The sequence below is a fragment of the Ipomoea triloba genome, chromosome 15 (genome assembly GCF_003576645.1).
Source record: "Ipomoea triloba cultivar NCNSP0323 chromosome 15, ASM357664v1".
In the NCBI taxonomy this organism is placed as follows: Eukaryota; Viridiplantae; Streptophyta; class Magnoliopsida; order Solanales; family Convolvulaceae; genus Ipomoea; species Ipomoea triloba.
Window position 1 is genome coordinate 26,859,018 of NC_044930.1, and position 13,851 is coordinate 26,872,868.

Genomic DNA, 13,851 nt, shown 5'->3' on the forward strand with positions numbered 1-13,851 from the left:
TGGCAAAAACTTGTGTGAGACCGTCTCACCATGAGACGGGTCGGGTCGGGTCGGGTCAAGATGCAAATGTAACACTTATATGCACAAATGTCATACTTATATACTCAAATGTAATACTAATTAGGAATAAAATTTTTGTTACTTATAAGGGTAAATGTAATATTTTTAAGGGAAAATACAATACTTTTACATTTCGATTTAAAAGTATTACATTTTTCCTGAAAAGTATTATGTTTGCCCTTATAAGTAAGGGGCACTTGTCAACATTACTTATTATGAAAAATGTATTACTTTTTCTCTTATAAGTAACAAAAATTGTATTCTTGATTAGTGTTATATTTGAGCATATAAGTATGACATTTGCACATATAAGTATGACATTTGCATGGTGCTTTGACCCGACCCGACCCGTCTCACGAATAAGGATCCGTGAGACGGTCTCACACAAGCGTGACCCATTCATCTTTTGTCATTTCTAATTGACATCTCTAGAATGTATGCTCTTCTTTTGTCATTTCTAATTGACATCTCTAGAATGTATGCTCTTCAATCCCTTCATTTTCCCTATTAATGTTATATGTTGTAGGTTATCACTTTGTATGTATATATGAAGACTTTGATCAATGGAATGAATAGGTTGATGAGTTATTACACTTTCTAGTTTTCCTTTACTTTTACTCTTCTCTCTTCTCTCTACTATGTTTTTCGCATACGATTACTATTGAATCATCCCGACAGATTGAACTAAAGAAGGTCAAAATTATATAATACATTATCAACACGAGTCTCCATCCTAATCTCTTGTGATAAACGGTGCTTTGATATATATCTTGTATTGTGCATTTTATTTTGGAATCTATTACTTTGTTTGTACACAATGATCATCTATATAGATGCATTCGAGTATGAATTGAAATCTTCAATCCTTGTTTATGCAAAATGAGTATTATCTTGCCCGTGAAATCATGTGCATGCTCTATCATATCACCTTTGGAGGATAATGATTATGTTTGCACCAGAATGATCAATTTTCCCGTGAAATCATGTGAATGATATCTTTCATCTTTTGTGAACATGTTTGCAAAATAATAGGAGGAATTGAAGAAAATAGGGTAAATCAACGTTTTAGTCCCTCAAATGTGGCCAAACTGTCAATGTTGCCCTTTAACTCAGTATTCATCGATTTAGTCCCTGAAAATAACTGTTTTTGGTCACATAACTCCATCCGGCCAATTTCCGGCGAAGGCTCTGATTTGGCAAGGGTATGTTGGTATTTTCCTTTCTTCAGTTCTCCCTCCCTCTTCATTTTGCTCCGAAACAGAGGTATTTTCGACCCGCTATTGGCAAGAGCTCCTCCATTGGAGCTACCCAGCTTGTGATAAGAGAATGAGAGGGGCGTCGGCGGGTTTCTTGAGACTGTGAGTTCTGGGGTTCACCTACGGTGCACCGGTGGGAAAGACGACGGAGATGGACTGCAAAAAGTAGTCTAATTTGCCTTCAAGGCTCCAACTTTACGATACTGGGACTGATTCTTTGCAGAAGAATAAGAAGAGGGTTCAGTTGTTGTATTCACAGTTGGGCTTAGAGTTAAAGGCTTCTTCAAGGGCTCAACTTTACCATTATTCTGAGTCTGATTTGTCCGCTCTTTACTCAAACTTGGTGGTTTGTCCGCTCTTTACTCAAACTTGGTGGTTTATAACTACTATTCTGAGATCTAAGTGATGCCATTGGGGGGTGCAGAAGAGTTTGGGGAAAAGTAAGAGAAGATTGAAGAGAAGTGAGTTTTTTTGAGGGTGACGCGAAGATTCGAACCCATGATCTTTTGCATGGCTCTGATACCAAATTAAAGCATGTGCTCCATCTCAACTAAAAGCCTAAGCTGATAGCTGGACTGCACATATTATATTTATGCTCACAGTGAGATCCATAAGAGCTTGAATTTGTGACAGACACACTTAATCCATCTTCAACCTCTGTTTCCATCTAACATGAACAACCATAATCGCCGCTGGGAGAGCTCTACCTGGCCGCCGCAACCCCAAGCCACCGTCAACCTGCTGCCCACCGAGGAAGAAGAGCTCGTTGGAGGGGGGAAAGATCGCCACTAGAACCGCTCGTTGCAGCCCCTGTACTCGCCGGAAATCGCCATTCACCGCCGCCCATACGCGTATCACCGGAGTAAAACTCAACCACTACCATCGAGCTCTGTCGATCTGCTGCTGTTCGCCGTCGCTAATCTGTCTCTCGTGCTGCCGCCGACGCCATCAGCTCGCCGGAGGAGATGAAGACACCACCGGAGCTACCACCGGAGCTGCCACCTCCCGTTCGCCGCCGCCGGACTGCCTCGCCATCGCCATCGCCGCCTGGTTCGTCGTCTGCCGGCCAACAAAACGCAAAGAGAGAGGGAGAGAGCCGTTGGAACAGAATTAATGAACTGATTTCTTGATGGGTTTTCCCTCTCTTGCAACGCTGCACGAAACCCTTGAGTTGACCACAAAATGAAGAGGATGGAGGACTGAAGAAAGGAAAAGACCAACTTACCCCTGCCAAATCGGAGCCTTTATCGTAAATTGGCCGGATGGAGTTATGTGACCAAAAACAGTTATTTTCAGGGACTAAATCGATGAATACCGAGTTAAAGGACAACATTGACAGTTTGGCCACATTTGAGGGACTAAAACGTTGATTTACCCAAGAAAATATTTTTGTTCTCCAGAATATTTGTCTATTGTTTTTTAGTTAAATAATTGCTTGCCTATATCAATTAACCTTTATATGAGTGGTGCATAAATTTTATTCACCTATATATATTTGCTTGTAGTTGTCTCGCCAAATAATGAAAAAAGACTTCTACCGGCCCGTCAAAATACGGACCATAAAATCAAAGCCTGTCCTGCTTTTTTGACGGGGCAGGACATGCTAGCCCGACAGGTATGGCATTTTATTTTATTTTATTTTATTTTTGAAATTTGGCACATTTTCATATGTTTTTTGGATCAAAGGGATGGGGACCCGGAGAGAGACTTTAATGACACTCCTCACAGTGATGCGATGTTGTCTGGTGACTTTAGAGTAATCCCTGTAGTAGACTTCTCTAACATGAGCGGGTTACCTCTCAAACTCACGCTTGTCAGAAGTTCTATTCACATTTTTTTGACTGTTCCTTTTTACTGGATAAATTTTGTCCACAGACAGAGTCCTATCCTAGATGGTAGTCCTCATTTCTTTCTCGCAACGTACTTTTGACTTCTAATATTTCTTTAAATATATAACTTTAATTGTTATATAATTTCCTTATATTTCTAGATGTTTTAATTTTCGTTGCATAAAATTAAGATTACTGAGAAAGGAAAATGATATAGGAAGTTCAATTTTCCAAGACATGCAACGAAAATTGCCATAAAAGAACAGTTGACGTGACCAAATTGAACTAGTTTTTTCTTCTCCTTTCTAGAACTATAGTTAAAATGCAATAATTATAAATTATCTATTTCAAATATAATTTGGGTTCACACAAATGTGTGATACTGTTTCACTGGTCTTTAATCGTGAAATGGATCTCAGATAGGATTGATATTGGAAATACAAATAAAAAATACAGTTGGTGAAAAAATCTCTAACGAATAAATTGTATCTAAAGCAAAGGCAGGGTTCAGAATTAGTTGCTTTATATGATATTAGTGTCTTCAGTTAGATAATTTCATATCTGGCCAGGCTTGATGTCAAGATGGGAGATGAAAACAAGGCAATGATATTACTATGTTGACTACTTCATTCCTTTGAACATTGGTGACTACTTTAACATACGAGAAAGATATAATTAAGGGTGTGTTTGGTTGGTGGGTTTAGGCATAAGGAATGAGTATGAAAGTGATTGTTTGTGTTTGGTTGATAAGTTTTCTGAATGCTACTATGGGTTTGGAATACCCCATTAATGACAAAACCCATACCCTTATTAAATAAGGGTTTCATTTCCCTTCCTCCTTTCTTCCTCAACTATTAATAATCATTCTCATTCCACTCAATTACCAAACATGTTAAATACTTTCATCAAAACCCATTACCATTACCAAGTATTTGATACCCATTCCGATTCCGATTCCCATGTGCGAACCAAACGCACCCTAAATATAATGAGATCTCTGCAGCCCTGATGGCTGGTATGCAGGTAAGGGCTCTATTGGTGACAGTTTGTATGCTAAGGGGATCGGAGTCAGGACCGTAAAAGGAAGTCCGTGAAGATAATTCTAGGAAGAGAGACTCCAGAAATAGCAAGGAAATTCGGCGTTACATTGCACGTATAACTAGATTGGCCACATGAAAAGAGACTGCCCAAAGTTGAAGAAACAGGAGATTGGGAACGTGGTACGAGCTCATGACTTAGATTATACTGAAGGTCTTTAGTCGTTACTAGTGACAAGATTGAACATTGTTTGGACTTGTTGGGTGTTTCTAGATGCTAAATGAGAAGATGGTGAGGGGAGCTATAGTGTTGGGCACGGATGCAAGGAGTGACCAAGAAAATTAAACCAATCTGCAGACACTATCTAGAGGGTGTTCAGTGGTAACGTAACCTTCCCATTGTGAGCCTAGATTTTCAGCTTTTATCTTTTATGGTTATAAACCCGTGTGCCCATTTCTTTAATCAAAATACTACTTCCAACTGACAGAAACACATACTCCGTAATAATATTTTGTTTGTTCAGTTGAGATCATTCTATATATATTATAATGGAGCTCCAACTTCCATTCAACCTCTTTTCCTTCTGCCTATTTCTTTCCTTCATCACTTTAATCCTCAGACGACAATGGAAGAAGCGGAATACCGGGAAGTTGCCTCCCGGACCGTGGAAGCTTCCACTGATCGGAAGCATGCACCATTTAGTGGGTGCAATCCCACACGTTGCCCTTAGAGACATGTCCAAAAAATACGGCAAGGACCTCATGCACCTTCAACTTGGACAAGTTTCAGCCGTGGTGGTCTCGTCGGCCGAGGTAGCCAAACTGTTCCTCAAAACTCACGACCTCGACTTCGCCGATAGACCCAGAGTTGTCGCCGGCGACGAAATATTTTACAACAGATCTGACCTGTTTTTCAGTCCATACGGTGATTACTGGAAGCAAATGCGCAAAGTTTGCATGACGGAACTCCTCAGTGCCAGAACCGTACGTTCCTTCAGCCACATCAGGCAGGATGAGATCCATCGTCTATTGGATCGTGTCCGTTCATCGTCCCACACGCCAATCAATATATTTGAGGAAATGTCCATTTTTACCACCTCCATAATTTGTAGAGCTGCGTTTGGTAAGACAAATATAATGTCCAATTAATCATATGCAACGTAACTTAAAGTCAATTTTTTTTTTTTTAATGTTATCTGTAAAAATATCATTTTATAATGCAGGTAAGACACTGAACAAGGCAAAAGAGTTGCTTAAGGTTATAGACGAAATATTGATCCTGGGGAGTAGCTTTTGCATGGCCGATATGTTTCCTTCTTGGAAAATACTTCACTTGCTTGCCGGAGAAAAGAGTAGGATGGTGAAAGTTCGGCGCAAAGCTGACGAAATCATGGGGAACATCATAAACGAGCATAGAAACAACTTGGATTGCGGCAAAACGGGGAGTGGTGAGTCAGGTGCTGAGGACATAGTTGATGTCCTCATAAAGCTCAAGGATAGCAACACCCTTCCTGTGTCCATCACAGACGACAACATCAAATGTGTAATTCTCGTACGTCATCTCTTACTATACATACTTTTAAACAATTTATTTGTTTTGTTAATATCAAGTGTGCTTACCACTCCCCAACAGCTTTGTGCTAGGCCACCACTTGATTGTTAGGATCAAGAGCTTACTGCTACGTCAAAAGCGTACCAAAGACCTAATTTTATTTCCTTATATTATATTATCATCACATCTTTTAGATGCCTTCATCAGCCTCCGTCTAATAGCCTCTTAGTCAGTAATTGATGGGCCTAACCTTTACCAGCCCTCTACCCAATATGTTTTAACCAGTGTGGTTGCGAGTGACTTTATATATCCCTTAATTGGTCAGACTTTGCCCCTTAATTAGACCAATCTGGTGCGAGCTGAGCAAGATTAGTATAAGTATGGTACAAACTTAAAGGTGCATTAGTTAGGGTTTACTTAGAGCATCTTGTGATCTAATCTTGAAAAAATATATTTGCTTTGCTTGTAATTATTGTGGTACGTGATGATATGATGCAGGATATGTTTGGTGGAGGAGTGGATACGTCAACGACAACAACAGCGTGCGCCATGTGCGCCATGGTGGAAATGGTGAAGAATCCGAGGGTGTTGGCCAAAGCACAAGCCGAGGTGAGACAAGCGTTCAAAGGGAAACAAACGTTGTTGTTAGACGAGAATGATGTGGAAAAGCTGCAATACTTGAGTTCAGTCATCAAAGAAACGTTGAGGCTTCACCCCACGGGTTCCATGATTTTGAGGGAGTGCAAGAAAGAAACTCTAGTCCGTGGATACACTATTCCACCCAAAACGAGATTAATCATCAACGCTTGGGCGATGAGTAGAGATCCCGAGTACTGGGAAGATCCGGAGAGCTTTAAACCAGAGAGATTCGAGGATAATCCCATGGATTACAATGGAAGCCAATTGGAATATATGCCATTTGGGGCAGGAAGGAGGATATGCCCAGGCATTTCATTTGGGTTAGCAAATGTTCAGACTCCTTTGGCATATTTGCTCTACCACTTTGATTGGAAATTTCCACATGGAATAACACCTGATGGACTGGAAATTGGGGAAAAACCTGGAATTGTCGTAAAGCCAAAGAATGACCTTTTATTGATTGCTGCTCCTGCCCCTCTTGCTGCTGTTTAACTATCATTGTTTACTCGTATGCATATTTGGCTCATATTGATGTATTATAACATCCAGAATAATGCACTTTCTGTCATGTAATTAAATTAAAACTACAACTTCTTTCTGTTTATATATCAAGAATAATTATAAATCTATAATAATTACGAAATTGTAATTGTATTTTCGTCAATTCCCCTTATTTTTGAACCGTTGATCATTCGGATATAGGAATGATTATTTTGCATTTTTTTTAACTAGAAACATTATTCTCACTTGAATGTGTCCATACACACACACATAGGGGTAGGATTAGGTGCAAACGTGTGAATTTTAAAGTGCACCGCACAAAGCTACAAAGTCCATTTATGATACTCTGTACTTACAAATGCACCTCAAAAAAGTAAAGTTCAAAAACGGATGCACCTCAAAAAAGTAAAGTTCAAAAACTAAAATTCTAAAAGAGAAAATTTCATTTTGTTGTCTGATAATGTACTTGGACTTTATTTCTTTAAAAAAGATAAATAGTAAAAAACCTTCTATTGGCTTGGCAAATTAGGAAAAATATTACTATTATCAAATTTTATTCTCAACTTTTATTTTTTTTTCTCAAAATTTTAATGTTAACATTCTCATTCGGCGCACAAAATAAATTTGTTATCAATTTTAAGAAAGTCTTTTAAAAAAATATGTAATCACAATTTTCTAATATAGATGGGAACTTGTTGATTATGACTTTTAACCACAAATAAATAAATGTGGACATTATTAGATGACTTTTATTGTGAATATCTCTTCATTATTTTTAAATTTATAAATTGATTAAAACGTTATATATTTTGTAAATATTGAATTAAATGATGATTAATAAGATATGATTTTTCCTTCTTTTTATTCTTGTCGATCTTCTTTCATACTTTATTATATAACATTATGCTTATTATACTCCTAATCTAAAATATATGACGATTCATGCGAGTAGATGTCTTAATTAAAGTATGTTGAAGCAATGCCATTGCCATTAATTATGAAATGTCACATTTAATATGTTAATTTAAATTGTGAGTGGTTTTAGGATACTATACGTGTCATAGTATCCTTCACGAATTAAGCACACACATTTCAACACTTTGAAAAACTGAATCAATACTATACGTGTCATAGTACCGTTAGTTTTATTTGCAATGATTTGACTAAATCGGAGGTTAATCTCGTTTTTATACTCAACACTAATTTATATGGCGCAAGAACATGGTCATGACTGATACTGTAATTGTGTTGAACATATACTGCAGTTGTGTTGAAAAGATATTGTAGTTGTGTTGAAAAAAAACTACATGTTACGCCAACTATCATACCACAAGCTTGTGAATCTTTTGAACCAGACAAGGAAAACACTACTACACAAGGAAGGAACGTTAATTTGAGGAAGACAAATAGAGAGAAGAAAAAGGCTGGATGGATGACAAATGATTATGTCTATAATTAAGGGATTGAGAAGATCATATGATATCACAGAAAAGGAAAGAATCATGCTAGCAAGGAAAGATTAAAGTATTTACATTCAATAAGTTTTCTATATATTGTATTCATCTCCATTGTTGCAGTTAGAAGAATTCAAGCATTGTTTTAATTATTGCCTTTGTTTTGGAGTTTTATGTGCACTCGAAGCTCGTAACTAAGGAGTCGTACTTGCTCGAAAGGTACAACGATACGCTTGCGTATCAATTGGTGCTTTCATTTTTGTCCTCACCTCTCGTTTTATTGCCTACCAACCATGTCAACTTCAAACACCACTCAAAACCCCCATGTTGCTAGCGAAGATGGTAACTAGAATCCTTCAGAACAACCTTGGGAAGCATCCATCTCTGCGTTGCAACAACAACTTAATCAACAAGCCATTTTTACACATCATAGCACACAAGCCTTGCAACGATCCATGCATCAACTTCAGCAGACCATTGACAGTATGAGAACCTCACTGCCATCCATGCCCACACAGAAAGACATGTTGGATCCACCCCACTGTTGCGGAGAATCTAGCACTTCCACTCACTGTCGTTAAGCCATTTCGGGTCTACATTGGCAATGGCGATTCTCTGCTGTGTAATATGTTGTGTAAATCAACCCCGTTGAAGCTGCAGGACCACGAATTTGCTATCAGTTTTTTTGTTCACAACTTTGGTGGTAAAATTGCATGGTTTTCCAGACTCAATCGTCTCTGACCGTGACCCCGTTTTTATGAGTTCCTTTTGGACAGAGCTTTTTCGTTTTAGCGGTACTACACTCAAACGAAGCACGGCATATCACCCCCAAACTGATGGGCAAACGGAGGTGGTTAATCGAGGCATAGAACAGTATCTCCGAGCTTTTACACATGCTCGCCCGACGCGTTGGTATGATTTCCTTTGTTGGGCTGAATATTGTATAAATACTACCTATCATGAGGGAATTAAAATGACTCCTTTTCAAGCCCTCTATGGTCGTCCTCCACCCACAATCTCGCGCTACGCAGCAAATACCATTAAGATTGCCACAATTGATGAAATGCTTGTGGAAAGGGATGCATTGATAAAAGAACTCCATGCCAATCTGTTAAATGCACAACACAGGATGACACAACAGGCAAACTCCAAGCGTAGGGACCTATCTTTTCAGATAGGTGATGAAGTGCTATTAAAACTCCAACCATACCGGCAACACTCAGTGACTAAACGATCATCCCAGAAGTTAGCATGCCGCTTCTATGGGCCATTTCCGATTATCGAAAAAATTGGGGCTGTAGCATATCGTTTAAAGCTGCCAGAAACATCAAAGATACACCCAGTGTTTCATGTGTCGTTGCTACGTCCGGTCAGAACATCTGCACCTCTACCGACCGTCATCCCTCTCCCAGCTGAATTCTTGGATGGTAAACCAGTTTCTAAACCTGTGGCTTTGGTAGATACTCGAACTGTGTTGCGTAATGGAAGACAGGAAGAGCAGATATTAACACAATGGAGCGATGGTGGTCCAGCTGATGCGACATGGGAACCTGCTGCTGTCATCACCAAGTTTTTTGACAACCAACACCTTGAGGACAAGGTGGTTTCCAATGGGGCCGAGAGTGTTACGCCAACTATCATACCACAAGCTTTTGAATCTTTTGAACCAGACAAGGAAAACACTACTACACAAGGAAGGAACATTAATTTGAGGAAGACAAATAGAGAGAAGAAAAAGGCTGGATGGATGACAAATGATTATGTCTATAATTAAGGGATTGAGAAGATCATATGATATCACAGAAAAGGAAAGAATCATGCTAGCAAGGAAAGATTAAAGTATTTACATTCAATAAGTTTTCTATATATTGTATTCATCTCCATTGTTGCAGTAAGAAGAAAAGCATTGTTTTAATTATTGCCTTTGTTTTGGAGTTTTACGTGCACTCGAAGCTCGTAACTAAGGAGTCGTACTTGCTCGAAAGGTACAACGATACGCTTGCGTATCACTGCAGCTGCGCGGAACAGAGGCCGTTCATCTGTTCAACACAAATGCAGTATTCGTTCAACACAAATGCAGTATCCGTTCAACACAACTGCAGTATCAGTTCAACGCAACTACAGTATCTGTTCAACACAACTGCAATTCCAAACGGATAAAACGGCCTCTGTTCCGCGCAACTACAGTTCCTTTTCAACACAACTGCAGTATCCGTTCAACACAACTGCAGTATCAGTCATAATCCATGGTCCACAATGCATTAATTGTGTACCATGGTCCATGGTATAACGACTGTAGTGGAGTATATTTTTGTTTGTATAAAAAGTCGAGCTGAAATCTAAATCTAAATCTTTAATGGTCGCAATAAGAATCAAACTTTCACCTTGTCTTAATTAAGCAAGACTTAAGTAAGTTTTCTCATACACTAGATCAATACCATGAGATGAGTTTATGGGGTTTAAGATATGATCGTTCTAATAAAAATTGAGCCCTTGTGCAATATCTTAATTTAAGACCTTTTTTTCAAGTAATTTCTATATATAAATTATAGTTGTTCAAAAAGTTGTATTAGAATATAAATATTGTATAAAAAATACATATAAAATTTTATTTAAAAAGTGACATACGTTGTGGATATTTAGACGTAAAATCATCTATCAAACTTTTGATATCAACTTCTTCCAAAAGCTCATTTTCAATGGAGATTAAAGCTAATCTATTGAGTCTTTCTTGCAACATATTTGATCGTAAGAACGATTTCAACAATTTCAACTTTGATATGCAATAGTAGCATTTGGAAAACAACTCATCTGTTTCAATGAATTCAATATACTCACTGCCCCTATCTTTTATTTCGATAAAATCTCTCTAAGCAATTTTAGCGCAAAATACGATTCATTTCGATCAATATCACCACATTGTTCATCTCTCTTAAGAGTTGCTTCTAAACAAATGCAACAAGACTTCAAATCCATATCAGCCATTGATTGTAACTTGTCAGAACTAAACAAAAAAAAAAAAAGTTCCTTCATATACTTCATTTTGCTCAAACCTCTGGGTCAATAAAAATTAGTTTGATCTATAATGTATAAAAAAAATAATGAATCCTAAAGGATTCGCTAAAATAATGAACCTATGTGCAGTCGCTCATGTTAGACATGCTCAAAATTGGCCCTTCAAGATATAATCCAATGAATTCGGTAAACCTAGGTTTAAAAAACATAAAAATAAAAAAAATAAGGAGAATGTATTCAATCATAACTTATGTAGATTTTTAAAATAAAAGATTTTAATTAACTTTTATTCATTTTCATGGAGTATGTTCAAAACTTTTGTAAACTTTGTAACACTATATATAAGTAGTCTATATAAAAATTTCTCAAAAAGAAAAAAAAAGTCTATATAAAAAACATTCACAAATTTTTATTAACTTTTTATTTTAAAAAGTCTACAAAAGCCATTGAAATTCTAAATTAAAACATCTTACAAACTTTCAAAGATTTTAATTCTTACAAAAGATGTTACTACGTATAATATATCTTAAAATTCTTTTTATTATATAGTTTCACCCACATTAACATTTTTAACATAACTATTTTTATCGATAGTAACAGAATTGATCAAATAAAATATTTAAAAAAGTAATTAGTAGTTGCATAAAATAAAAATAAAATAAAAAAATAATATTAATAATATATAAAAATAAAATAAACCGAATATACTGTTAGGCATCAAGCAAAAGAGCTATTATTTGCAATAACAATTTGGGACTGCGAACAACAACAAGGTGCTATTGCTATTGCGAACATCACTACAAGAAACTGGCATTTAGCGAAGAAAGAATTAACAACATTATAAACTAGGTAGCGGGGTGCCATGCGAAGGAGTAGAGGTGGGCGACATTAACTTGACTTTCAAAGGAGGTGCTGCCAAAACTGTTTGTTCTAATGTGAAGCCTACTCTTACCGGAAAGCAAGTTCCACCAATTACTTGTGGTGGCGGTGCTGCTGCTCCTGGTGGCGGTGCTGCTGCTGTGCCAGCCTAAGGAATTATTAGTTTTATCTCTATAAACAAAGGAGAAATTTTGTGGCTCTTTTTTTATTTTTATTTTGCCCAACATAAAATTACTGGAGGCAACCATAAATGTTATAATAGGGAGTGATTTTGGAGAATAAATCAATTTATGTTTTTGTTCATTATTTTCATAAGCCCCATCACCCCAACACGTACACATATTCCCCCTTTGCCCGAGATGGGAAAAGAAGAATTGAAATGGATGCATCATATATATATCAGCAATATAATCTCCATTCATTTAATTTCTCACATAGAGCATGGTGAGAGCACCCCCAACGAACTGCACTACACAGAAAGATACTCCATCTGTCCCATTTTACATGTCCTGTTTACTATTTATTGGTCAAACCAACTATTTCTTCATTGTTTATTTCTTTAGTAATTTTGAATTATTTTTAAATTTGATTTTTTGTCTTTAATAGTACTTTTAATGTAGTTTCTAAATATATAAATTTTATATACTAATACTAAATTTAATATTATGAAAAATTGAATTAAAAATAACTTCAGTGAAGAATTAACTAGGTGCACGTTATGTTATAACTAGGTGCACATAGGTGCACCCAGGTGCATAAATGTTAACAAGGTAAATTACTTGCACCTGCAGGTAAAAATAGGTGCACACGTGCAAGTAAAATGTATTACAAGTGCAAGTAAATTGTACAATGAGCATCAATACTAAGTGCACCTAATGTTATAACTAGGTGCACCTAATGCTATAACTAGGTGCACATAGGTTGCAACCAGGTGCATGAATGTTAACAAAGTAAATTACTTGAACAAGTGCAAGAAAAATGTATTGCAGATACAAGTAAAATGTATTACAGGTGCAAGTGAATTGTACAGTGAGTATCAATATTAAGTGCACCTAATGTTATAACTAGGTGCAACCTATGTTATAACTAGCTGCACCTAGGTTGCACCCAGATGCATGAATATTAACAAGGTAAATTACTTGCATTTGTAAGTGAAAGTATTTACGAAATTATGTGCATGAATATTAATAAGGTAAATTACTTGCACTTGTAAGTGAAAATAAGTGCGAAAATAGGTGCACTTGTAAGTGAAACTAGGTGCACTTATAAGTGAAACTAGGTGCACTTGTAAGTGAAATTAGGTGCACCAAAGTTTCAGTTATTTACGAAAATGCCACCGCGTCATTTTTTAAAAATTGCATCTGATTCGTTGATCTAGACACGTGAACGGTTGTGGAGCGTTCTCATTTCTTACCTGGGCGACAGTTCGCATGGAGTGTAACCCTATATATATATATATATATATATATATCAAAGAGCCTATATTAACATATGAATCTTGAGAACTAATTTGGGGTTTTTATCTTGATTAGTGGATGATTGTCGGTAAAGTTAATTATTTAAGGAAGGTACATATCCCATCGCATCCTCCAATATAGTCTAAATTTGCCACAAGCTTAGAGCATCATT

At 37.0% G+C, this 13,851-nt stretch overlaps 1 protein-coding gene across 1 annotated transcript; it reads left to right on the forward strand.

The window, feature by feature from the left end:
* Positions 1-4,731: 4,731 nt before the first annotated feature.
* On the forward strand, positions 4,732-6,865 carry LOC116005970 (premnaspirodiene oxygenase-like). The gene is made up of 3 exons (XM_031246203.1): positions 4,732-5,305; positions 5,406-5,734; positions 6,233-6,865. Exons 1-3 carry the CDS (start codon positions 4,732-4,734, stop codon positions 6,863-6,865), a joined length of 1,536 nt encoding a protein of 511 aa, XP_031102063.1.
* The last annotated feature ends 6,986 nt before the right edge of the window (positions 6,866-13,851 follow it).